Here is a 25,703-nt window from a genome sequence, read left to right as displayed (position 1 = left end):
TTCCCCCTCCCTTCCCTTCCTCCCTCCCGACCGCCCCGCGCTCGACCACCACCCCAGGGTTGCGCAGCCCGCCGGGGTATTCCCCCAGCCCGGCATCGGGAGCCTCAGGTTCTCCTTCCCCCGGTCTGGTCGCGCGCGGGGTCCCCGGGGGACCCCCCCGCCACCGCAGCCGCGTGCTCCTTTGTGCGGCCGATCCGCGCGCGGGCGGCGCTGCGTCAAGGCGGAGGCGCATCGGCGCGGCCCCACGCGCACTCCCGCGCGCGGCCCTCGGGAGCGGCAGGAAGGAGGCGGCGCGCGGAGGCGGGAGGCGCAGAACCCAATCGCTGATCCCCCGGCCGCGGCGCCGCCTCCGCCATTGCTGCACGCGAGAGCGGGCGACGCGGAGCCTCGGAGCGCGCTCGGAGCCCAGACTTGCCGGAGCCGGGCGTGGGGTGAGTGCGGGTGGGGAGCGGGGCGGGTGGCCGAGCATCTCTCACGTTGAGGGCCTCGGGAGACGCGCAGGAAGCCAGCGCCGCGGGACTGGGGACGCGTCCGGAAAGGCTGGGCACGGGTGGCGTCCCCTAGCCTGGCTGTGCTGAGCCCTGCCCTCTGCGGGATGGGAGTTTAGAAATGACCATCAGTACACAGCCTGGAGACCCTGATCGGCTGTGACCGCCGCGTCCCGGCTGCCTCTCTCAGGAGACCAGGCGGGGACAGCGGATGCAGGGACAGCGGATGCAGGGACAGCGGGTGGGTGTGCGGAGTCCTCCTGTCTGTGCCCCGCCCCGCCCCTGCTGCCGCTCGCCCTGACCCCCACCCGGCCCTCCCTCCTCAGGCCGCAGCCTCCTGTCTTTCGCAACCATGGTGAAGTTGGGCAACAATTTCGCAGAGAAGGGCACCAAGCAGCCACTGCTGGAGGATGGCTTCGACACCATTCCCCTGATGACGCCCCTCGATGTCAACCAGCTGCAGTTCCCACCCCCGGATAAGGTATGAGCCCCCGACATTCCCGCGCTGCTGGGTGTGCACCCCCTAAATCTTCGGACTGCAACCGAAACAAAAGAAACGCCTTGCGCGTTGAGGATGAGAGATGGGGGCGGGCTCAACCTAGAGGAGGAAGACAGGGCAAGCACAATGTACCCTCGTGATTCTGGGTTGGGTGATGCTGGAGACCCCCTGCCTTAGATGACACCTTCGTCTTGGCAAGATTCCTTAGTGGAAGGTCCCCTCTTGATTTCGGGGGAGTCTTATGAGGAGCGATGCTTGTTGGTACAGGAGTCTGGGGTGAGCCCAGGGAGCTAGCTGGTCCTTGTGCCTTTTGAGGTGGTATCGGTTCAGCTCCACTTGCCTTACTGTGTGTGTGCTCAGGAATAGAGCCTCTTTCTTTGTTCCTTTTGTGAAATCCCCAGCTCTGAGCTCTGGCTCACCAGTGCTAGTGGAACCAGGACCATCTTTACCGTGATGCATTTTTTTTTTTTTGACTTAAAGACTCCCCTCTTGAGTACTACATCCAGTGGGGTATCATTGGTCCATAAATATATTTTCAAGCCATAACATTTAAAAGCAAATTCTATCCTTAAAGTAGAAGATAGCATTGCAACACTCTAATGTAAAACCACACGCCCTGCATCTACAGTCCCTACACACAAAGGAGCTTGCTCACTATTCCCACATGCTTTTACATTTATTGTCTCAGTTCGTTCTGAGAAAGAGGCTCTGACTCCCAGCTCTGCATTCACTGGGCAGTAGTAGAATGGGGTGTCGGAAGGATCTGCAGTGGGTCTTCTTTCACCCCCAAACTTAGCTTCCCAAAGTGGTTTTGTCCCCTTAATTCTATTGTCTGGGTTTTTTTTTTTTTTTTTTTTTTTTTTTTTGGTGTGTGTGTGTGTGTGTGTGTGTGTGTGACATGGGAGCAGGGAAGGGACTGATTGCAGGTGTTTTCATTTAAGAAGGGGAGATCAGCTGGTCATAGCTGTGCACCCCACACCACAGCTGTTGGCCCAGGCTGGCCTTCATAGGATGAGCAGGGCTGTTGAGTCTTTGGCCCATGGTGGGTGTCAGGACTCGGTCCCGAGTACCCCTACCCCTCCTGCCTTGATACACCCAGCCAAGGAGCACCAGAGGCCTGTGCCAGGAACTATGTGTCCTGGAGCGGCACCTCTATCAGGTGATTCCCTCTACTTGGTCCAAGCCTCTTCTTTTGCCCTCAATATGTTCCATTCCAGTACTGCCTGGCATGGTCGGCCCCAAGGAGGAGGGCTTCAGGCAGGTCCCACATTCTGCCAACCAGTCCTGTTGCCCAGGGTTAGGCTAGGTGGCTCTGTAAGGTACCGAGTCTCTCTTCTCTTGGGGTAACTGGTGAGGATGCTCCAGAAAAGGGTATTCCTGTGGGAACAGGTCCTTGGGCTAGAAGGCTTCCAAAGTCACAGCGAAGAAGACAGATTCTCAGAGTTCACCAAATGCACCCAAGGTCATCGTGCTGAAGGTCACTGGCCTCTGGGGTATGGAAGTTTCTAGCCTTGTTACTTATTCCACTCTGCTTATAGTTGGCCACCTCTCACACTTGACAAGATTCAGGGAGGTGGGGGATGTGATTTCTGAGTGCCAGAAAATGCACTAGTGCTGAGGGCTGCCGGTCACATCAGGAGCAGCCTTGCCTGACATTCGTCGGAACACTCGCCGTACTGGCACTGTTCCGTACACTTCATAGGCTGAACTTCAACATGCCCACGTTGCTGCAAGGCACCCCCCCACCATTGCCCTCATCTGACAAGACCTAGCAAAGAAGGCCTAGAGAGTTTTAAAGGGCCTGCCCAAGGTCACCTGTCAGTTAGTGGTAGACGCAGACTGAATTCAGGTGGCCTAGATGTTCTCACCCTCACAGTTCTGGATGATACAGGCCTCCTGCCCTCCAGGTTATGGAGAAGACACGAAGAAGCCTTCTGTATTCATGGTCAGGGGAAGTGGCCCCAAATGTATGCTCAAGGTCACGAGGCTACATGGGTGCAGCTGGGATGTGAGGATGGCAGGGCGGTGCTCAGTGCTGCCTTGGGAAGGTGATGCCTTCAGGGGTGCATACCCCTCTATCTACTGCAGGACAGTGGCATGCCAGGAGTGAAGCCTGACAGCACACACTGAAGCTCAGGGCTCTCTGGTTCAATGCCAGGCATTGACCCCTTTCTCCCCTATGACCTCTGGGGGCTGGCTCCACAGGTCAGGGCTGGAATGGAGAGTTTTCTAGTCACTTGCCTGGGGCCTGTCCTGAGTCACACAGTCCCACTGTCAGGGCAAGTGGGTGTCTCCCAAACCATGGAAACAACAAAGGACATACTCCCTCCAGGAGAAGTGTATGGGGAAGGGGGATGGTTCTCTCCTGTCCCATAGCCACTACTGGATACCTGCTCTGGGGAGTGTTTGGGGATCAGAGGTGAGTAACTCCTTGACCTCACTCGCCCTATCCAAGGGAATCAGAGAGGCAATGGCCCCCCTGACAGAGGCAGAGCTGGGGAGGCCAAGAGAGGAATGTCCCTATAGGGTGCAGCATGGGGTCCCGGGTAGGTGTGAAGTTGGCAGGGCTTCAGGGAAGTTTGTGCAGGGCAGATGTTTCCAGGTTCACATGGTGGGGGTGGGGGAGACCCTTCAGTGCTGTGCAGTCTAAGAGGCTCCCCAGAGCAGTTTATTCCCAGGCCCTAGCTCTTGGGTGCTACACAGTTGTGTTCAGGTCTTCTCCAGTGACACCACATGTCCAGCAGGTGGGCGGCACAGAAAAGCCAATAGGAAAGAAGAGGTGTCCTCCCCACTCTCTGGACCAGGGCTCTGCTGTAATGGGTACCCGAGTGGTCTGCCAGCCATTAGTCCAGTGGCCTTGGCCGGTGAACATCACTTCTCTGTTCCCTGGTTCTGCATTTGTCCTGGGACTGCTCTAGGACCATGGATAGGCAATGTATCTGAAAGGGCCTGCATGGAGAGTCCTCAGTGGAAGCTGCTCTCACTGCCTGGAGGAATGGTGGGTATCTTTGAACTTGTGTTTTGTTTTGTTTTTCGAGACAGGGTTTCTCTGTGTAGCTTTGCGCCTTTCCTGGAACTCACTCTGTAGCCCAGGCTGGCCTCGAACTCACAGAGATCCGCCTGACTCTGCCTCCTGAGTGCTGGGATTAAAGGCGTGCACCACCACTGCCCGGCTTTGAACTTCACAGTCCCAGGTTCACCTGCCTAGGGCAGATGTGTCTGAGCACATCAGGCTCATCACTGACCATGTACCTCTCTGTTTCCTGGCTAAGGTTGTTGTGAAAACCAAAACTGAGTATGAACCTGACCGCAAGAAAGGGAAAGCACGTCCTCCCAAGATAGCGGAGTTCACCGTCAGCATCACCGAGGGTGTCACCGAGAGGTTTAAGGTGAGTGGTCGCAGGCTGAGCTGCCGTCTTTAGGTCAGGAGGCATCTGCCAGGCTGCGGAGAGGTCTTTTTAGAGGGACAGGAACAGATGCGATTCCACTTATCCAGGCCGTGAAAGCCCAACAGCTTCTAGCTCCCAACCTGGAGGCTCTCTGGGTAGGTTTTTTTTTCTTCCTTTCTTTTTTTTTTTTTTTTTTAAAGGATTTTCCTTTTTCTTTGCTTCATCCTCCAAAATAATCACATATCATTTATTTTTATAACAGGGAAAACCCATCCATGAACTTCCCTTTAGGCAAAGACAATAAATGTGAACAAACATTTGCCAAACATCAAAAGATTCGCCTCACAGTTTCAGGAAGGAAGCAGAAGGCCTGAGGTACTTATATCCATCCAGGCAGGGCTTCGTGTCCTGCCCTTGACCCTCAGTGCCTCTAAGGCAAGCTCCTCTAAGGGCCGATGCTGAACAGGGTACTCCTCTCCTACATCCCATCTCATGAGGGTAGAGAGGGGGCTGCAGACTCATTGGTCCCAGCTCTCTTGGTGGAGCTGTGACCAGAGTTTGCTTGTATGCAAAGCCCATGTGTTCAACTTCCAATCCTTCTTTACTTCCTGCTACCTCTGGTGATGGCTGCTGACAAGGGTGAAATTCCAGTGAGCCCTGGTGGGAGGAGCCTTCCTCACGGAAAGGGTGTGTGTCCTCTAAAGTGGTATCTGCTCAGGAACAAGCTGGGATGTTGGTATTCTGGAAACCCCACTCTTTAGGAAAGATGTAGGAGAAAATAAAATGGTGACCATCGCCCAGATTCAAAGGGGTTAGTTGGAAGACATCCTCAGACCTTGAACTGTGGCCCTGTATGTATGGATGGTCATTTTCACAGGGATATATGAGCAATCTGTTCATGGGTGTGGAGGCACATACTCACCCACTCTTGGCACATTGCAGAGCATCTGTATTATCTCCTGTTTAATTCTTGGGTGATAGTGGGAACCATAAAAGATGGACTTGGGAACCAACCCCAGTTCATAGCTGCAAGGGAATCCAGAAGAGCAGAGCGTCTTCATGGAGTATTGAGTACAAATCTCTTCTGCTTCCTGTTGCTTCTCACTGCTGTCCGAGTCTGCCTGGTACAGTGGGTTCCATGGGTGTCACTATCCTCTGTGCCCCTGGTGTATGCTTGTAGTAGCTCATCTGAACCTCCCCGCCTCCTTCCTCCTTGCTAGTAACAGGTACTGATTTCCAAAGAGGGGTCTGCAGTGAAAAGGTACAGAGGTCTGTATCTGCATCTCTGTGGGTATGGAAGGGTGTCAGGTATGTCGAGCTGCTCTTCCTGGCTCAGGGGTTGACTGTTAACATGTTTGAGGTTCGTGGCCAGTATTAAGATGGATTAACGAGAGGTCAGCATCTCTGTTCCACTCTGGGATCAGCATGGTTGTCCTCTGTTGCCATTTTTGGCCCATCAGCATCATAGGCACTTGAGATCAGGTGCATGATCAGACGTGAATGTCAGAGCAACACTGTCTGAATGTCATCTTGCCTGAGCGTGCCCTGGTTTCTCAAGTCTGATTGGACGTTTGTCCCCATCACCAGCTTAGGTCAGTGAGTAGTGTGGTACCCAAATATCTTCTCCATCTGTTGAATGTCTCTGTGTGTCAGGCTCTGGCCCCTCTGGTGTTATTGGTTTGTGTTTTTCTCACATGCTCACCTGAGGCAGGTCCCTAGGTCCCTTGCCTAAGGCACAGGTGACGCACATTTGGCCCCAGGGCCCTAGGCAGTCATGACTGGGCCTCTGTGCGGTTACCTGGTTTCTGTTGCCCAGAACCGTGGGGCTCAGAAGACCCAGGAAGACCTCAGACAATCTCTATGATCCCAGCGGGCAGGCTGTGGGTGCCGGGAGGCTTGCTTCACCTCTCTTGCTGTCTCCGGGTGTTGGGGAAGATATCGGATACAGTGGGGACCCACTAGGGGCTTCCTCTCCACTGCAGTATTGCCGGGTCTCACACACAGCTGTCAGTGTTTCCCTATGCCTAGCTTCTGTGCCTCCTTTAAGGACTCACCCCCAGGATGGCTGCGACTCCCCCATCTCTCATTCTAAAACCAGTACCTGAACGTCCATGACCTGAGCTCCAGCCCCAGGCAGGAATCCATCCCTCTCTCTCCTTCCCCACTGAGGCTCCCAGGGATGAGCTTACCCCAAGTTCCTGTTGCCCTCCACCAGGAGGTGGTACTTCCAGAAGCAAGCTTTGTGTCTTGAGTCCACACGCGCTTCAGGAAGTAGGATGCTATCATAGTTCTCTCCATATTAGTTGGGGAGACTGAAGCAGAGCTTGGGCTCAGGAAGCCTGCTCTTGGGTCGTGGCGTTAGAGGCCACAGTTTTATAACAGCTGTCTCCCCCCAACCCCCTTCCTCTGTTGACTCAAACCCTGTCCCAGAACTACCGCTGCTGCCTTGTACCCCACAGAACCCAGGTCCCTTTCCTACTCCAGCAGCCGAGCCAGATGATACCCCTGACAGTGTCCTTTCTCCCCTTTAGTCTTGCTTCTGTGTCCTTCTAGCCCCAACCCCTTAGCTGTCCCTTTTTAAGAAGCTGGGCTAGCCTACACCTCTCTCTGGGCCTGGGCCCTGTGATCTCTGATATCCCAAGCAGGTACTGAAGAGTGGTCTCATGAAGCAAAGGCCCCTTGACCTGGCTCGTGACTTTGAAAAGGAAACCAGGCCACAGGAGCCCCCTGAGACATGCATATTGGCTAAAAATGAAGGTGTAGGGCTTGTGCGCAGACGGCACTTAGGAGCAGCCCATGCCAGCACTGCCGGAGTCCTCGATACCATCTCTCTGGCGCTTACTGCACTCAGGAAGAACGGGCTAAGTCAATGAGTGACTCATCCATCATTCTGGTGGACGCCTGTGGAGGGGGCTTGGCACGGTTTCCACAGGGTGTCCCCGTGGGCTCCTTAACAGCAGGCAGCTCTCCTGAACTAGCCTTCTTACTGGGTCAGGGCTGGCTATGTGCTCACTTGACAGTTGTCACAGGGTCAGCAGATGACCAGCTGGAGGCTTCAGTCAGGAAATGGCAGGAGCAGGGTAGGATCCCTGGGTGAGCAGCCTCCTGGGGCACCGAGGAGGACTCAGAGGGATGACCCAAGTTCTAAGGGTGTCCCTTGCGTTTGTCAGCTCTGAGCTGCTTCAGAACCAGATAATGTGAGTTCCACAGGGTTCCACCCAGGTGACGTGCATTTTAGCCAGCTCTGCAGTTGGATCGATGTCTCCTGAGGTTCTACGCTTTTCTTCTTGGTGCATGGTCCGGCACAACAGCAGAGACATTTGAAGGGCTCGAGCCCTTTGGAAATGCTGAGAGTGTCCACCCTTCTGGAAAGTGCTCTTGGCCTCTAAGACTTAACGATAGTTTCTGCATCTGTGAGTGCACACATACAATGTGGCTGCTGTGCAGAACACCAGCTGGTTAAAGGTTCGGGGTCTTTTCTGAACATGGGGGTTTAGGGGAAAGAACAGGATGTCTGGAATCAGGGACCCACCCCCTGACCCTCCCACCAGGGATTAGTCACAGTGGTGGCAGGAACAGTACACCGTTCTGATGGTGATTTGGTTCTTTTCCTCTACATGTGTGTAAATCCGGGGAAGGAGATCCTACCACAACAGATGAGTTCCGTGCACCCATGAGCCTCTTTGTTCTTTATTTGTATTGTTAAGGTGTGCCCACCTCTCTTAACTTCGGAGGGCACCCTTGAAAGCGTCTTTTTGGATATTACATTGTGGTTATCGCTGGAGAATTAATCTCTTGGCTGCAAGGTTGCTAGGCTGGTTGCTAGGTAACAGCTGGTGGGGGGGGGAAGGAGGGGCTTTGTAAGGTTGCTACACAGGGATAGCAGGATGAATCACCGCTGTGGCAGCCAAAAGCCTAGGCTTCCAGTGAGGCTTGAGTCAACGTGGAGAGCAGCCATTTAATTAATCGGAGGTGTTTTTACACTGAGACTAAGTGCAGGATAAGATGTTGCTCAAGTGAACTAAACCTAAACATTAAAACAAAACAAAACCAAACCCTGCGCTTTCCCACATGTGCGGGCAGTGTGTAATGGGCTGCTGGGTCTGCTTCTTAATGTCCTGGAAGATGGATGCTCCACAGTGAGGCAGGCTCAGGGAAGGGTCTGCCAGCATTCTCTCTGGCTCTTCATGCTTTGTGGCTTCAGGATGAAGAGGGCTGACGGAGGTCACACACGCCCTCCAGGTAAGGGTTTTGTGATGGAGCCACACCCCTCTCTGGTACCACCACCCCTCCAGCCTTGGGCAGTTCCAAGGCCAGCCTTGCACATGGCCACCTTTCAAGGTCAGGGAAGAGCTGGGAGGATATCTTAGGAGAGGCCACTTAAGGATGGCCCTCCAAGCTGGCAGTCGATGCTGCAGTGGAGGGGTCTCTTGGCATGCCGTGGCAAACGATGCTATGGGTGGTTTGTTTCTTTCTCTCGAATCCTTAATGACCTTGAGCTTCCTGTGCGCTTGCTTTCCACACTCTCTAATAATCCCCATGGCAGGTTCTAAGTCACACTTATTAACTGTTTATAAACGGCGATGCAATTTTCCTACATCTAGTAGAGAGTGTGTGTGGGGGTCTTCGTTCATGGTGGTGACAGAGACCTTCGAAACTTGTTTAAATACCCTGATGACCTGCAGCTGGGACCACCCACGTCTGCAGCTGTGGAACCTGCAGATTCTGGGTCCAGCTCTGGAGTGAGGGCTTCATCCTGGCTCAGGTAAAACATAGGCCGAATCACCTTGGGGTATATGTCTGTGTTCTCGTCTGCGTAGTACCTAAAATATTTAGCTCTGTAAACACTTGGAGGTTTCAGGATTCAGTCTCTGATATTTTTCCCTTCCCTGTACTGCATTAGTCAGCAAAAGGCTCCTTTCCTTTCCCCTCCCTGAGGGATGGAGGACAGAGACCGTAAGTGACCTAGTGCCATCGACCTGCTCGGCCTGGGCCCTTTGTGAGCCTTGTTTTTCTTGCCCTCGGTGGCAGCATCAGACTATTCTCATTAAGGAGTAACCCCAAGGTCAGTCTGTTAACGGATAAAGACAGGACTCAGACCCACATCCTGGGACACTGACCCTGCTGGTGTGATTAGGCGTGGTGCTCCTGCTGTACTTGGCTGGGATCCTGCTGGTTCCTGCCTAGTGGGAAGTACGTGGAGAACAGGGTGGTAGTCAGTGCCTTGGCAGTTGGATGACAGTAACCCATGCATTAACTGTGACACTAAGCTGTGAAAGGCTAAGTGTGCACTGAACAGTAATCGACAACCAAGCTCCATCTAAGCACCAGGGATGTCCCTTTTCCTGCTTCACTGGGGTCAGATAAGTTTATTAAGGTACACAATATTTTGGGGAACACAATACCACCACATTTCCTCTCTTTTTGTCTAAAATTAAAGAAAGCTTATAACTAATACAAGAAAAACTATCCAATAAGTATATACAATATATACAGCCAAAAATTACATTAATGATGTCTAGTCCATTAACATTTGACAGATTCAGATAAAAACTCCATTATATATATTAACAATGTCCAGCCCAGTAACATCTGATAAACTCAGACCAAAAAATTTTCATTACTTATCTTATTTAAAACAAGTAGTTCCTTTTTAAAAGTAGATTCCATAATCTCCCTTTTTATCTTATTATATCCATATTCTCTCTTTTTTCTTTTCATAATACATTCAGTAGTCTACCTTTTGTCATTTTTATATCTTCCCCTTTTTCTTCTCCTCTTCATCTTCACTGGGGTTACACCCTGAGCCCCCTCCTCTCACTGGGTCACACTCTATGAGTCTGCCCAAGCCAGGGCAGCCCTGGGCAGGAGGTCCCAGGATCTGAGGAGAGTTTTTCTTGGAAAGGTACAGACTGTGTCCCTGGGTGAGACGGGAGGAGAGGGGGCTCAGGGTGAGGAAAAGGGGCATCCTTGGTGCTTAGACCAAGCTCAGACTCTTGCCTCCCTCCTCTGGTCCATTAAAAATAGTGGTAAAATACACAAAACTCACCATTTCAAAGTACAGTTTAGTGACATTAAACAGTCACCAAGTTGCCAACTGTCATACTGTCTAGAACATTTTATTATCTCAGAGGCTGACCCAGACACATCACACAGTGAGTATCACCCTCCCCCATGGCCCCCAGCAGCCTCTGATCTATTTTCTGCCCCCTTAGATGTCTGTCTTCTGGACATATCACAGAACAGATACACAGATACATGGTGCAGCCTTTCATATCTGACTTTTGCTCAGCATCACATTGTCAACATTCATCTGTTGTAGCATGTATCAGCACTTCATTCCTTTTGAAGGCCAAGTAATATTCTGTTGTATGGACATACCACATTTTCTTTCTCCACTCAGCCCTTTTTGGACTCCATCTTTTGGCAGTTGGGCAGTGTTTCTTTGTATAAACCTTTGTTTGAAGACCTGTTTTTCTTTCCTGTAGGTAAATACACAAGAATAGGATTGCTGGTTGCCATGGTAATTTTTATATTTTATGTGTTGTGGAACTGCCATTGTTTCCTACATCAGGACCACCATTTTTCAAGCAGCAATGACCGGGGTCCAGTGTTGCCTCTGTGCATCGCCAGCCCTTGGTACAGCCATTACAGTGGGCATGACATGGCTTCTCCTTGTGGTATGTGTTGCATTTCCCTGATGGTTAGCAACACTGACCTGTTTCCTGGGATCTTGCCACACCAAGGACTGGTCTAGACTCCAACTCCAGTCAGCTGGTTCATGTTTCCACTCCTTCCAGGTCATGATGCTGCAGTCATGATACCGCAGGCCTCTCTGCTCTTCACCTCCCAATGAACTCTATCCCTTGGGACCGATGCTCCTCCAGGAGGTCTCCAGAGTAATCAGAGCTGCCTCTGTGTCCTGCTTCTCTTGTGGCACTTCTTACTTGCCTGCTCTAAGTGACACCAGGGTGATGCAGTGGAACTGTATGGCTGCCCAGCCAACTCTTGGGATGGACACTTTGGGTAGCTAATGTCAGATCCCCCGAGAAGGTTCTTCACAACCTGGGAATCCTAAGATGGGAGAAAGTAGGACTTGCTGAGTTTGAGGCACTTTGGTCTCAACGGGCCCCTTCATAAAGAGATGAGAAAAGAAAATGGTGACAAGCTTGGTCTAAAGACAAGCCTAGTCAGTCTGTTATATTCTCCTTGTTACATTTTTCCCTCTGATTTGACACACATTTGTCTGATTTGAAAACCACAGCAGTAGGTGGGCTTCGCGGCAAGGTCTGCAACTCCAGTCAAGTGTGAGGCTGAGGCAGGAGCACTGCCATTTCATGGCCAGCCTGGGCAACTTAATGAGGCCTTGTCTCAAAATAAAAAATGGGCCCAAGCACTGTGCCCCCTGTGTCTGGTAGAGAAATTGACCCCGAAGGCAGCTCTTTGTGAGTCAACTCATTTCTGACCGGGGGACTCTCTAGGTTTTGTCCCTGGTTCCAGAGAAGGGTGGGAGTCACCCTGTCTGGAAGCCTGTGGCTCTCTAGGTCTCCCCAGGTCACGAAGGGAAAAGCAACCCTGGGTACAGCTCCATCCTGTGTGAGAACATTAGTTTAATAAAAACAAAATGCCCGAACCCTCGCAAGCCATGTTCATGCTGTGTCGGCTAAGTGGACAGTTCTTGGGTTTGCTCTAGGTGCCAGAGGCCTGCTAAGTACTCATTTGGAGTCAGGCTGTGTGCCAGCCTGCCCTGAGGTGGGGCTCCAGGGCATCTGTGTGCCAGCCTGCCCTGAGGTGGGGCTCCAGGGCATCTGTGTGCCAGTCTGCCCTGAGGTGGGGCTCCAGGGCATCTGTGTGCCAGCCTGCCCTGAGGTGGGGCTCCAGGGCATCTGTGTGCCAGTCTGCCCTGAGGTGGGGCTCCAGGGCATCTGTGTGCCAGCCTGCCCTGAGGTGGGGCTCCAGGACATCTGTTCCTTGCCTGCTTCTACACCTTCACTTACTTCCTGGCTTGAGGTGCCTCTCCCCACATCCCAGTCTCTGTTTTCTGTCCCCGAGTCACCCTGACTCTTTTAAGAGGACATCCCTGAGTGTCATTCTTGAGTCACATCCACCTTTTTCTTGAGACCAGGTTTCTTTCTGACCTGGAAATCACTGGTTATACTTTGTTGGGTGGCTGTATCCTTCTGTCTCTATCTCCACAGTATTGGTTGTCCTCTGGCCTCCACACACACAATAAAGAAACAACAACCAGATCTCCAGTGTTTTCAGTAACACAAGTTGGACTGAGAACCTTGGAACTTACCAAGGCTCTTGAGATAGCAAAAGGAGAAGACACAGCCTGAGGGCTGGGGTACCTGCAGAGGAAGTGGGGGCGGGGGGAGGACTCTCTTCAAGGGAGGTGAGCCAGGCCTGTGCTCCTTAACACAAGTCCTGTGGCTGCCCCAACAAGGCACCACAAAGTAGGGGAACCCCAGAGGCATGCTCTCAGGTTTCTGGAGGCAAGGGAAGTCTGAGGTTGAAGTGTCTGTGGACCATGCTGCCTCTGAAGTCCTGTTGTGTTGTGGTTACGCCATCTCTGGGGCCGCGTGGCTAGAGAGGCATTCATTATTCCAGCCCTTGGTCTGCACGTGGTGTTCCTGCGAGTGTGTGTCTCTGCCTCATTTCCCTTTCTTGTAAGGACACTGGTCAGACTTGACAAGCGCCCAGGCTAATGACCTCACCTTAAGACAACCCACGTGCAAAGGCTTGAACTTCTGATCCTCCTGAAGTGCCTGGGTTACAGGGGTGCAGCACCTCCAGAGCACAGCCCTGTGTGCAGGGACTGTGCGAGAAGAGGCATGTGGCTGGATCCCTGCCAGGCAGTGTTTCTGGGTGAGGTGGCCTGGATTGAGATCCTGCTCTGCCATCTGTGGGACCCCCAGATAGCCAAGGAATGGACAGTGGTTATAAGAGCAGTACTGAGTCTCACTCCCTTCATGTTCAGTGTTTAGAAGGTTGTCACTCCTGGACCCTCCCACCGGCTCTGGCAGTGCCCTCTCTGGACCCAGCACTGCCAGGGAAGGTGGCTGTCACTGGACATCCTGGATGATACCCCTTCTTTTTCCTACACGTTAGCTCCCTTCTTCATCAAGAGCCACACTCAGTTCCCAGGGCCAGACGTTTATGTGCTTGCTATCTGCTGTAGCTACCAACAGACCCTTGCCAATGTCACCCCCCCCCATGGGTGCCTTGAGCCCTGAGACTGAGACCGCATGGTTCACCGTGTCTGCCCCTGTAGCAGGCATGAGCTCTATGCACAACACAGGTTCTTCAGATGGATTGGTGGCAGCGTTAGTGATGGGTCACCTAAGCGGAATAAAGTGGAGCAGAAAGAGATCCTGAGACGGGGCAGTTCCTCGCTGCTGGGGTGGGCGGTAGGAAGCCAGCAGTGACTCCCATACTGGTGCCCATGGCACCTGGGCCACATGCTGGCTCCTAGGGTCTGTCCAGGGATCCTGAACCATTCCCAGGCTTCTCCACCTCACTCCTCTCACCTCATGACATGCTTTTGCCCCTTCCATATTTCCCAACAGCTAGGCAGACATCTCAAGGCCCAAATCTAGTAGCATCTTGTGTGTTTGACCTCTGTTACTTGTACATCTGTGAGCCACGTCTCACCTACACTGTTGTAGCTTTGCGCCTACCTAGTGCTGGGCATTCTAACGAGCGGCTTATGCCCTAAGGAAACCCAAATGTAAGTCTCTGTCCTCAGAACACCATAGAGGGCAGAGGTTGAGGACAGAGCTCCTGTTTCTCTTATGTGGTTCCAGCATGAGGGTAGCCTGGGGTCTGAGTGACAGTGCCCTCGCAGTGAGACCAGTGCCCAGAGAGATCTGTGGAGCAGCTGTTCCCTAGGTGACAGGTGCTCAGCTCTGTAAGTCAGGGCCCTGAGTGCAGCCCAGCCCCACTTCTCCGTCAAGGGTCCAAGTTGCCTGGGAGCCATGTGGCCATTAGCGAGGCCTTCTCGTGTCTGTGCCCAGAGCTTTCCGCCTGTCTGTCACTGTTCCGCAGCCCCATGGTGTCCTCTGCCTCTTCCCACAGGTCTCTGTGCTGGTTCTCTTTGCCCTGGCCTTCCTCACCTGTGTCGTCTTCTTGGTCGTCTACAAGGTGTACAAGTATGACCGCTCCTGCCCTGATGGGTTTGTCTTGAAGGTAAGGCCTTAGCCCCCTGGGGGTGCCTTGGCCCCCCTTCCCTCCACAATCCTGGGGCCCGATAGCAGCAGGGCCTCGGCTGTGCACTACAGTGGGAGGTTCCTCACTGAAGGCCCTGCCTGGGCAGCCAGGCAAGGAGGATGAAGGACCAGAGGGTCACTTCGAAGAGAACCCCTGGCTTATCCCTGGGGAAGAGTCCCCTTGGTGCATGGGGAAGAGTCCCCTTGGTGCAGAATACTTCCCTCCAGGACCTGGTGGGGGCAGGAGGCAGTGACCAAGAGAAAGGCTGTGCCCCAAGCCACACAAAGGGGCCCTCCTGCCTAGAGGCTGCTCTTGGGCTCTCCTGTGGGTTCCACCGCAGGGGCCATGTTGGCATCTGGACTTTGTGTGCACATGGAAATGTTCTCTCCGCTTCTGTGCCTCCTTCCCACGAGCCTGCTGTTGGCACAGATGCATTTGTACCACAGGATGGAGGGCTGGAGGACCAGAGGACCAAGGAAGGGAAACCGAGGGAAGGAAGACGGGGTGGAGGCAGGAGATGGAGCAGAGCAGAGGTGTGGCCCCCTCGCTCCGGGCTTCCATGGCCCCTCACTCGTGTCTGGGTCTACACTTTCCAGCTGATGGAAACCAGTCCTGGGCAGGATTTGGCACTGCTGAAGGGGAGATAGAGCAGGCACTGAATGTGTGTGCTAGCCCGAATGGCTCGTGGATCTTTGCTGGCTGGCTGGGTCTGGGTTTTGCTGAGGCGAAACTTCAGTTCCCCGGCAGAGCAAGTTAGAAGAGCCGGGAGTTCACATACCCCAGCCAGGACCTCCTCCTCCTCCTCCGTTTACACCACGAGGTCCTTCAGGGCTTCTGACTTTCAGCCCTTCCCTCCTGCAGCGACTGTGGGATACCTGCTACAGTAGACAACTCTGGTTGCTCAGGGTGCTGATGCAAGGACTGCTTCCTGAAGCCCTTCTGGTTCAAGAAACATGAGGCAGGCAGGCAGGCATATACTGAGTGAGGAGGACTTGGCATGGAGTATGTGGGTCTGCCTTTTCTAGAAGGTGGTCCACACTGGGGCAGCTTCTGGAGGAAGCATGGGGCAGAGTAGGAGACGGAGTGCTGAGAGTAGTGGGCGGACTGGGGTGTGCCTGGTGGGAGAGTGGCCCGGGTACAGCCAGATCGTACACTGCTCAGCACCCTGAGTGCCTAGCAAAGGCCCCAGGGAAAGGAGTGTGATGAGGAGGATTCCTTGGGTCACCTGGAGGTTGGGAGAGGCAGGCAGGAGCTGATGGAGGAGGCTGCTACAGTGGGGCCGGAAAGACGGTCTGGATGGCAGACACAATGTGAGAGGTAGACCAGGATGGCAGTGGATGGACAGGAAGACTGAATTAAGCAGGCCAGGAGGGACGGAAGGGGAGGACCTGGTCCAAAGCTGGGTGACTCAGAGGCTGATATAGGAAGCAGTGGTGCCTCTGGGAGAAATAGGATAGGCAAGGGACAGCTCCCTACTGCAGCCATTGTTCACAGATGACAGGCCAGCACTCCACTAAACACAGAGCTCTCCTGGGTTTCCTGTCTTGCCCATTGTCTCTGGTCTGGGGCAGGTCCCCGCCCAGCTGGTGCCAGTGCCATTTGGCAAACCCAAGTGCTGTGGGAGAAGCTGGTGCAGAGGGGTGATGATGAAGATGAAGGCTGGGATCCAGGCTGAGTTCAGATCAGATTCCTGGCAGTGTGGAGGGGACTCAGGATCTGCATGGATAAAAGGCCCTGCAGGGCTTGCAGTCCTCAGCCCCTTGGAAATTCAGAAGCCCATAGGCAGCTCTGCAAGTGGGCTGCTGTGGGCGTGTACAGTTTCCACAGTGTCTTAGTGGCGGTGGGAGTTGGCGGTGGTCTGGATGATACAGCTAGGAGGTGTAAGGTGCTGGGTGGGGGAGGCTTTCCTCCTTCCATGCTCAGGCATATGCACATTCCACATCTACTTGAGGTTGGAGGGATGGTTGTGAGGGCTGTGACCCATATTCACCCTGGATGCACCCCGAGGGCCTAAGGGGGTGTGTGCCTCCTCTTTATCAGTGGGAAACAGGGTTCAGAGGCTCCTGATCATGCCCCAAGGTCATGCCCTTCAGTTCCTTCAACTCTTCGGCATATACCTTCTAGGAGCCTCTTTAAGTGTACTAGCTGAGCCCAGGGAATCTGGCTGGATAGGATGCCTGGGGAGGGGAGAGGGAAAGGGAACCCCAGAAGCCTGAGTCCTACCAAGAAGCCCTCTTGCCACAGCCAAATGGCCCAAGCTGAGGAGTGTGTAGAGGCAGATAAAAGCAGAGTCAGGGTGGTGATGTGTGCCTTCAATCCTTGCACTCAGGTGGAAGCAGCCTGGGCCATAGGGAGACCCTGTCCACACTCTGCAGTGACCTAGCCCAGGCCATATGACAGTCATGCTCCTTCCAAGACACCCCTATAGGTGACCTAGGCTTCCTATTTTATTTATTTTACCAAAAAGGGTGTGTGAGAGCCTTTCTCCACATGGGTATAGACTGAACACCTGTGCCCCAGTTCTTTCTGTGGTTTGTGACACCATCAGCCCCTCGGAGGGCCTCACAGCATCTTTTGGTGGCCGTGTTATATGGGAGGTGTCAGACACCACCTGCTGTCCTCTCTCAGCCAGGCGTCTGGAGGGCAGGGCCATGTCCTCGCTGCCCTTAGATGCCCGCGCCTGCTCCAAGCAGTCGCTGCTCCTCAGGTCTTGGTTGCATGCAGAGCTCTAGCAGGGTCTTGTGCTGGGTGCCGGGCTGGACGGGAGTAAAGATGGTAACTGCAGCCTTCCTCCCACTTCCCCAAGGAGCAGAGAGGGATACGTGGAGGACAGAGTGAGGGTGGCGGTGCAGGCTAGAGGAGTGTGGTCAGCTGTAAAGTCCCAGCTGGCCTGCACGGCCATTTCCCCCTGCAGTGTAGGGGTCCCTTGCACCAAGCTGGCTGTGCTCTGGAGGGTTCTTGGAACGTTTCATCTTTTCTGTTTATCATCTTTGGCCACACCCTGGCTTCTTGCTGAGCTGTCCCACACTGCCTTTTATCCTTACAACAAAAGCAGCCAGGCTGTGTGGCACATTGGCCCCATTTTAAAGATGAGGAGACTAAGGCTCTGAGAAGAGCACATGAGATCTCAGCTGGGGCTGGGGCCTGGCCCTAAAGCCAGGCTTTGTCTGCAGCCAGGGCTATCCCCTGAGGGGCTGCACCAAGGGCAGGGTAGCATAAACACCCTCCATTGCTTTGGGGCCTCTTCTGAACTAGCTGTCAGCACTCTCCGGAGCCTGCTGGTGTTTCTAAGCTTTACACTTCAGGATCTAGTGAGCTGCTAAGGAGACCCCAGTCTCCACAGGCAAGGGCTGATCCTTTACATCGTTAGCTACCTCACCAGTGACGGAGGAACTTCTGAGGAGAGGCACAAGGGGTGGCAGCCCAGAAGAGAAGATGGCCATGAGGCTCAAGCCACTGTTCGTATTTGTACAGGCTCCCGAGTGCTCACTGGGCCCTGCACTGCGCCGGTCTCGTCTTAGCATTCATCACCTTCCTAGACCCCACAGTGAGGACCGCAAGCCCTGCATGTGGGCTGCTCCACCAGGATGCTTTATTTACCGCCATCCTCCCCTCCTGGAGAGGCCAGCTGACCCTGCTGAGTGACCAGCAGGGCTAAGTTAACCAGCACCCATGGCTTAGGCTGTGCTAGGTTCTTAACCACCTGCTGACCACTCCCCACAGTCCGGGCCCTGTACCTGTAGCAGGCTCTGTGTGGGAGGGGTCCTTAGGAGAGAGGGCTCACTCTGAAAGAGCAGGACCCCCCGCCCCCAAGTAGCTTCCAGATCTGCCCACCTGGCTGCTCTTCATGCTCCAGCCTCCTTTCTCCATCAGCGTACTTGATGCTCAGCCCTGTTACACCAAGCAGCAGCAGCAGCAGCAGCAGCAGCAGAGCAACGTCAAGTGAGGCAGGGTTCAGAGGGTGAGAGTACATCCCTGCTGCAGTGGCCTTTGGCTGAGTAAGACCGAACACCTGGGAGGCCAGGTCAACGTCCTGTCTTCCTCAATTACTTCTCCCCTTCCTCTTTTGGGAAAGCGTCCCCCCCTGAACCTGGCACCAGGGATTACAGGAGTGCCATCCTCTCATGCTCCCACTGTGCAGGCCTGAGCCACCCTGAGTGCTGTACCTCCACCTCAGGGTTGTGAGGGGTGGCAGGATGGTAGCTGCAGAACCAGGAAGCACAGGTGGTTAAGCCGAGTTGGCCTGCACTCCTGAGGCCATGTGTACCAAGGCAGGGACTTCATAGTACTATCTGGACCGTACATGCCAGTGGCTGATACTGGAAAACACCAAGTTGGACCCATTGTCCTCGGGGTAGAGACAATGGAAAGGTCTGTGTCATAGTCTGTATGTCCTTGAGCTGGGTGGGAAATCAGGGATCGACCCCCTGGAAGGGTAGCCCAGTGTGTGGTGGTGGACGACGCTGACTGGAGGTCCCAGCTGGAACTGTGTTCTCATGCTTGTGTGGTTCTCAAATCTGCTTCAGCAAGCTTCTTCGCCTCTCTGGACTCCACTTTCCCACCTATAAAATGGACTGAGTGGCACGAACCTCACAGTGAGAGAATTGGCCTGAAAAGTACAGACCTGGCGTAGGCAAGAGGGAAGCCTGCATGTGGGTGCACACTGCTGTCCCCTTCTTTCAGGGCAAGAGGGAGGGAAGAAGGCTTGAGAGCCACAGGACATTCTCTAGGGTAGGGAACCCAATTGGATTGCCCTGAACCTGCCCTTGGTGTTCAGACTTAGTCTAGAGGAAGTTCCCAGGAGCTCCTTCCTCCCTGATGTCTTGGGCTGCCTGCCCATACACTGGAGAGCTACCCTGGGGTTGAGGATGGAGACACTAGGTCATCCAAAAGAACAACTGAGCATTGTGTCATAGGGTGAAAACCGGAAGGGCTCTCTTCTAACAGGAGTGTGTCTTGGACTGTGGCCTTGGCTGGGATGCTGGACTCACATTCCTCAGGGAGACACTTGAAATACAGATATGGACTCAGCACAGATCTGCTAAGCCACTCTGGGCTGCACCCAGAGATGAGTACATGGGTTTAAAACTACCAGATAATGAATGGGTGGTCACTGAGGGCTCCACCTCTGACTCAACTGTGGGGTCTCACGTTCCCATCTCAGCAGGCTTGGTGATACCATGCCTCCGGTGGCTAGACATGAGTAACAGTTGCTTCAACAGGGTGGGAAGCTTACTGCTGGTCTCAGAGTCCAGATTGGAAGGCAGTGCAGGGACTCACTCACCCCGAGCTCTGGCTCCATCTTTCCCTGCCCCGGGGCTCTTGAGGTTTTGTTCTCTGGGCCGTCCGAGCCGGTTGAGAAGGGGAGATGTGGACACTGGAGGGACACAGCTGCTCTCTGGGAGCCAGCCCCAGAGCTGCTTGACACAACCGTTCAGATTCTCTTGGTTTGAGGTTAGTCTCGGCCTTAGAGGGCTCTAGGCAGGTTAGTCACCGGCTGCCACGCCAGCTGCACGGCTCAGCTCAGAGGATAACTTGCAGGAGCTGGTTCTCTCCTCCTACCATGCAGGTCCTGGGGACTGAACTAGTGTTGGCAACATCTTTACCCACTGAGCCATTTCACTGGCCCCCAAAGAAAGCCCTCCTTGGTGCTCTTCCTCTTATTTCAGGTGGATTGTCTGTAGACACGTCAAAAGTGTCCTTGTTTCTAATAGATGAATAGCCAAGGTCAATCGGCCAATTAGAGACTTGGGGAAGGGAGGCATGCTGCCTGTTCCACCTAACCTGGGAGCCCAGTGCCCGTTACAGCACAGCCAATCTTTTAGACGGCTGTGCCCTCGCAGGGCAGGCCCCGTTCATCTGTCCATTGTTAGTGTTTATTTAGCATTTATTCCTGCAAGCTCAGGGAAGATGCTTAGGGGCCATTGCGGGGGGTGGGGGGGGGTGTAATATCCACTGCAGACACACACTGGCACCCCCTGTATCTCCATGGCCTCCTGTCTTACAGAACACCCAGTGCATTCCAGAAGGCTTGGAGAGCTACTACACGGAGCAGGACTCCAGTGCCCGGGAGAAATTTTACACCGTCATAAACCACTACAACCTGGCCAAGCAGAGTATCACACGCTCCGTGTCACCATGGATGTCAGTTCTGTCAGAAGAGAAGCTGTCGGAACAGGAGACCGAAGCTGCGGAGAAGTCAGCTTAGCGAGCTGGGCGGGTTCCTTACAACGTGTCACTTGAAGGCAACAAAGGGACTTTGAGGGACATTTCATTAAATATAATTACCGATAATTTAGAGGTTACTCATTTACGGTGCAATTGCTTCTGTTTGCTAATGCTGCTTTGCAAATAAAACTCGCTGCGGACCACCCACAGGCATAGAAACCAGCGCATCTCAGCATTGCTTAGAGAGCTTGAGGCCACTGTCCATGCTGAGGAGTCTTCATTCAGCTCCTTCACTGGGATTCACTGGATGCCGTCAAAAGAGAATTGACACTGGCTATGCCCGGGGTCAGGCCATCAGAGCAGTGCGTTCAGTGGGTTTTTTTTTTCTTTGATGCCCCTTTGCTATCTGCAGACCTTGCTCCATAGCCATATCTAGAGCGATCCCGTGCTTTGCTGGCAGCAGTGCCGACTGCCAAAATGCGCTGGTAAGTGGCACAGAGAAGGGAAGCGTGCGCTACAATGCAGCCCGGGCAGCCCCTGCCAGGGCAGTTCTGGGAGGTTCTCTTTGGTATGTGCACTGAGCAGAGTACAAGGATGGGGTGGGAGGAGCTGGCTCTGGGCCAAGGGTTGCAGAGCCTGTTTTCCTGTGGGTGGGCTGTCTGCTGGTGATGTGCTAGATAGGAAGAAACCCCACCGGCCCTTTTCTTTCCTGTTATGAATATGTTTGCACGTACAGCCCTGTAATGCAGGTGATTTTGGTTCTTCGTTTTATTAGCTGGGTGGGCAAAGTGAAAATGTAATTTTGGGTAAGCCAAGGCTACTTAGCTTTTAATCTGTGAACAGATGTGACTCCTGTGCTGTGAGAAAGGGGCAGGATGGCTGGTGGGGGGCTGGTGTGGCACCTTGCAAAGAGAATATTTGAGTCCACAATCTTTGTAAGAAAAGTATGTTTATGTTTCAATCTGAATCTTGACATTAAAGTATATGTTTACAAAATCACCAGTAGGTAAACTAAATGTGTAAGACAATTAAATAGAAAAAGCTATTCCTGGTTGTTTTCTTCCGTGTTCTCAGACTGTGTTGTTTCCGGTGGGCATGTCGGAAGTTTCAGTGTTCCTTAGTAGGTCAGAAATAAATGGCAAATAGTTGGAGATCCTTTGTGAACAAGCATGGTGACCACCGTCAGCTACACTGTTGTTTCCTGAGGTGTGCTACTGAGACAAAATACTTTACTGTTGGAGTGTTCCCAAACAAAGACCATGAGCTCAGCACAGGGGTGGGGTGGGGGGGGGTCCACACAGTCACATGTTTGGGGGGGGGGTCCACACAGTCACATGTTTGGAGGGCGTTGGGAAGCTGTGAGGAATGCATGAAGAGCAATAAACGTGCCAAAGCTTGTCCTGCACAGGATCTGACTCAGCGACCACAGGAGTGCAGCAGGCAAGCCCCACTGTGTTTTCTAGCAGCAGCAGCAGCAGCAGCAGCAGCAGCAGCACCTCACCCACTGTCAACCCCCCGATGTAACTTCTCACGTTCACTCAGCAAATAAAGAGCTCGTGGGCGCCTGAGCCGCACACTGGACTGTCTGTACTCATGCGCTTCAGCAGGAATTGGGTGACACCAGCATAAATCTGTGCACAGATGCAGGCCGTGTGCTGCACGCTTCCAGTTCTCCTTAGGCAACCCCGTGGTCTCTTCTAGAGGGGCAGATATGCAGGAACAAGGGCAGAAGGCCCGCTCTTCTGAATCCACACCCTTCCTGGAACACGAGCTGCTAGGACCCAGAGGCAGGAAACCAGGCTTCACATGCCCTGGGCCCTGCTTTGCTGTTCACATGCTGGGGGCCAGGGCAGGAGAGAGGTCTAGTGGAGGGCACCAGAGTCTGCCTGTCCAGCCAGGTGGCAGCCAGAGCTGCTCAGTGGAGACTCACCGACTGCAATAAGTGGCTGTAATTGCATTTATTAGCTTGGCAAGGCAGATGTGAATTGTTTTCTCTGACAAAATGGCCACATATCAGCACACATTAGACACCACGAGGAAGTAAGAACCAATGACTTTAGAAACATTAGGCATGTTCTCCCCTGAAGCTACTGGTGTGGGAAGGGCAGGAGACGAGGCCCCAGGCATTGTAACGGGGACAGCAGGTGTGTCATATCCCTCCCTGTCCTGCTCAGCCCTGCCATGCTTGTGGCCCTCCAGGAGGTGCCACTCCTGACTGCCTCGCCCCTTTATCCTCTGCCCCCGAAGACCGCCTCGGGCACTTTCAGTCCACGCATTTCCAGGTCCTGGCAGGTTCTGAAGGTTGGCTTGGGGGCCATGTCTCCCCAGCCCTTGGACCTTACACAGCTACACAACGAAAGAGACACCTGCTGACACGTGGTGTGTGTGTCTGGGACAGCAGGGCAGACACAGGTGCAGCCCTCCTGGGCTAGCTGTCGTACCAGTCAAGGAAGAGCAAGGAGAAGGAACACATCACGAGGAAGAAAAGGATCCACACTCGGAAGCCGGCGTTGTTTTTGATGGCCTGGTAGGAAGAACACAGGTGTCAGCCCCACCCGGGACTGGTTTCGGAAGCCCTAAGTGTCCCACTCTTTCGAGTACACCTCCATGAATCCCATGCTCTCCTTAGATCGATGGCTTAAGTGAGAACAAAAGCCACCATGCATGGAGACCTGACAGAACAAATGCCTTGCATTTCATTTTTGAGATGACATTTGTCTCTGTGTGGGGGTATGTCACGGTGTGTGTGGGGTGGAGGGCCACAGTTAATTCTGTGCTTGTACCATGTGGATTTCAGGAATCAAGACTAGGTCATCCTGATTGGAAGCAAGCTCCGTTACCCACTGGGCCCTTGACTTCCATCCTCTCCCATTGGGCAGAGCCTAGCTTCCTGGGACTCGCTCCCCAGGTCTGAACCAGGGCTCAGGTTTCCCCGGGATGTTCTTGTCTGTGGTGATGGGCCAGCCAGGAGGTCTGGGCTTCAGAGACAGCTGGCTCACAGGGCCGGGTGCCCTCCAGCTTCTGGCTTTTGCCCTCAGTGGGCTCATCCTTGGCTTCAGACTGTCCTGGCCCTACCTGGAGGCTTTCTACCCACACTGTTCTTGCAGGGCCAGAACTACTTTCTCTTGAAGATGAGCTGAAAGTAAGCCAGCAGGTCTATGAACACATGCACTTAGGGTGGCCCTGACCATAAACCCATGACTAGAGCTGCAGGATGGGCCCTGAGTGCTACACAGTGCACTTGGACAGCCTCACCAGTGAGCCTTGGGGTGCTGGGAAACAGTGCTGTGCCAACTCCGACCTGGGAGCCCCAGGTACCCACCTCTCGTATGTCTTCGTTGCCTTCCTTGATGTTTTCAGTTGCCCCCACAACTAACTGGTGAATGCTGTCAATTTCAGTTTCCTGTAAGAAGAGTGTCAGATAAGCCCAACCATTCTCCCCTCCACCAAGAAGATAGCTTTCTGCAAGTAGTTGCTGCCATGTTTCAAGCTCCAGAGGCTGTACCTACACAGCCTGGGAACCCTCGCCTGAGCGTGGTTATCACCCAACACAAAGAAAGGGAAACTCACAGCTCGGCGATGTTCACTAGCTTCTAGGAGACCACACAGTACCCGAGGGGCAGGACTAGGGTAAGGCTCTTGTCGGGCCATAGAGCCTGCACTGGCGCCACCTATCACTTCTTGTGTGTCACTGGTCAAGTGATAAAGACAAACATGACCTGCTCATTCTGGACTGGCCCTCTTCCTGCATTCCATTTATTCTTTATAAGGTCTAGAAGCCAGCTATAAATGTTACAGACTCTGAAACACACTAGCTACCCAAACAGCATGCTTTAACACACTGCTGAAGGGGTAAGAGTTCCGACAAGATATGAAGTGCTGGCCGCAAATGCCCTGGGCAGATGCTGGGAACATGGAAGTGAGAGTGCTGGTCCTGGCTCACGAGACCACACTGTTGGAGACCCTAAAACACCAGCCATGTGGGGCTGCCTTTGATCTCCCTGCTGCGGGCTGGGGAGGTGTGCCCTAATGTGGGCTTTTAGGGAGCCCTGCCTGATAGAATGCTGCAGAATGGAAAGCAGGCTTCACCCACCCACTTCCTAACAGTGACATCACTGGAGTGCCCATGGACCAGGACACATGGGTAGTGACACCCTGGTGGAGAATATCAGGCCAGGCGCAGAGGGGTTTGCCATAAACAGCCCCCAACACTGATATAAACAATGTTTTTGAGGCCCCAGCAGTCCACAAAGCCCTTGGCTGGACTCTAGAGGGATACCAAGCAACCCCTAAAGCATGCCACCTCCCCGGGGGCAGCTCTCTTCTCTCAGTGGGGGGGGGGGGGGTTGCCCAGGCCTCTGGTGCGGTCACTGCTGTGGCAGCTGGCCTCTCGTGCTAGAAGGCTGAGTACTGGAGCCTAAGAGACCATGACTCCCTAACCTACATGCGGCCGGTCAGGGGTGTCACTGAGCACCAGGTAAAGGGCAGAGTCCAGTGGCATGCTGGGTTACTACAGCAGGGCACTCCCTGGCTTGGCCAGAGTCCCACTAAAAGGCCTGCCATGGGCCAGTGGTCCTGCTTACTGGTTCTGAGAGTGAGGCAGGGCTCACCAGTTCTGCTCCAGACAGGGAGTGGGGCTTAGACAGAGCACTGGCCACGGCATGCAGGGTGGAGCGTCCAGACTGAAGTCTGATCACTGGGTGTTTCGGTCAAGGTGAGCTCTCCTCAAAACAAGCTGCTACGCCAGGAGGAGCTTACTTTGATGGCTTCCTGTGTCATGCAGCTGACGTGGCCATCAGGCCAAGGTGTCTGCACAAAGCCTGTCTCCAGGCTTCATGGCCTCCACATACATGGCTTGGGTAGATCTTTAAGAACTCTGTGAAGAGTATCTTACTTTCATGACCTTGAACTCCTAACTGTCCTTAGCTTCTACCTTGTGCATGTTGACTC

At 53.7% G+C, this 25,703-nt stretch overlaps 2 protein-coding genes across 4 annotated transcripts in view; one reads left to right on the top strand and one right to left on the bottom strand.

The window, feature by feature from the left end:
- The first annotated feature begins 267 nt into the window (after positions 1–267).
- Positions 268–21,921, top strand: Nsg1 (neuronal vesicle trafficking associated 1). Its single transcript, XM_028882363.2, has 5 exons — positions 268–431; positions 815–969; positions 4,260–4,376; positions 14,454–14,564; positions 20,593–21,921. Exons 2-5 carry the CDS (start codon positions 841–843, stop codon positions 20,791–20,793), a joined length of 558 nt encoding a protein of 185 aa, XP_028738196.1. The 5' UTR covers positions 268–431; positions 815–840; the 3' UTR covers positions 20,794–21,921.
- A 775-nt stretch (positions 21,922–22,696) lies between these two features.
- The window catches only part of Stx18 (syntaxin 18), a 98,783-nt gene continuing 95,776 nt past the window's right edge, over positions 22,697–25,703 (bottom strand). For all 3 annotated transcript variants that reach the window (XM_028882362.2, XM_037208893.1, XM_037208894.1), the window contains exons 10-11: positions 24,076–24,156; positions 22,697–23,277 (exon numbers count right to left, since the gene is read on the bottom strand). In XM_028882362.2, coding sequence (XP_028738195.1) covers positions 23,182–23,277; positions 24,076–24,156 — 177 coding nt within the window. In that variant the 3' untranslated portion in view covers positions 22,697–23,181. The remainder of the gene's footprint in view (positions 23,278–24,075; positions 24,157–25,703) is intronic.

Source organism: Peromyscus leucopus, chromosome 10, assembly GCF_004664715.2.
Source record: "Peromyscus leucopus breed LL Stock chromosome 10, UCI_PerLeu_2.1, whole genome shotgun sequence".
NCBI classification, from domain to species: domain Eukaryota; kingdom Metazoa; phylum Chordata; class Mammalia; order Rodentia; family Cricetidae; genus Peromyscus; species Peromyscus leucopus.
The sequence above is the reverse complement of the archived record's forward strand: the minus strand, read 5'-3'. Positions and strand labels throughout refer to the sequence as shown.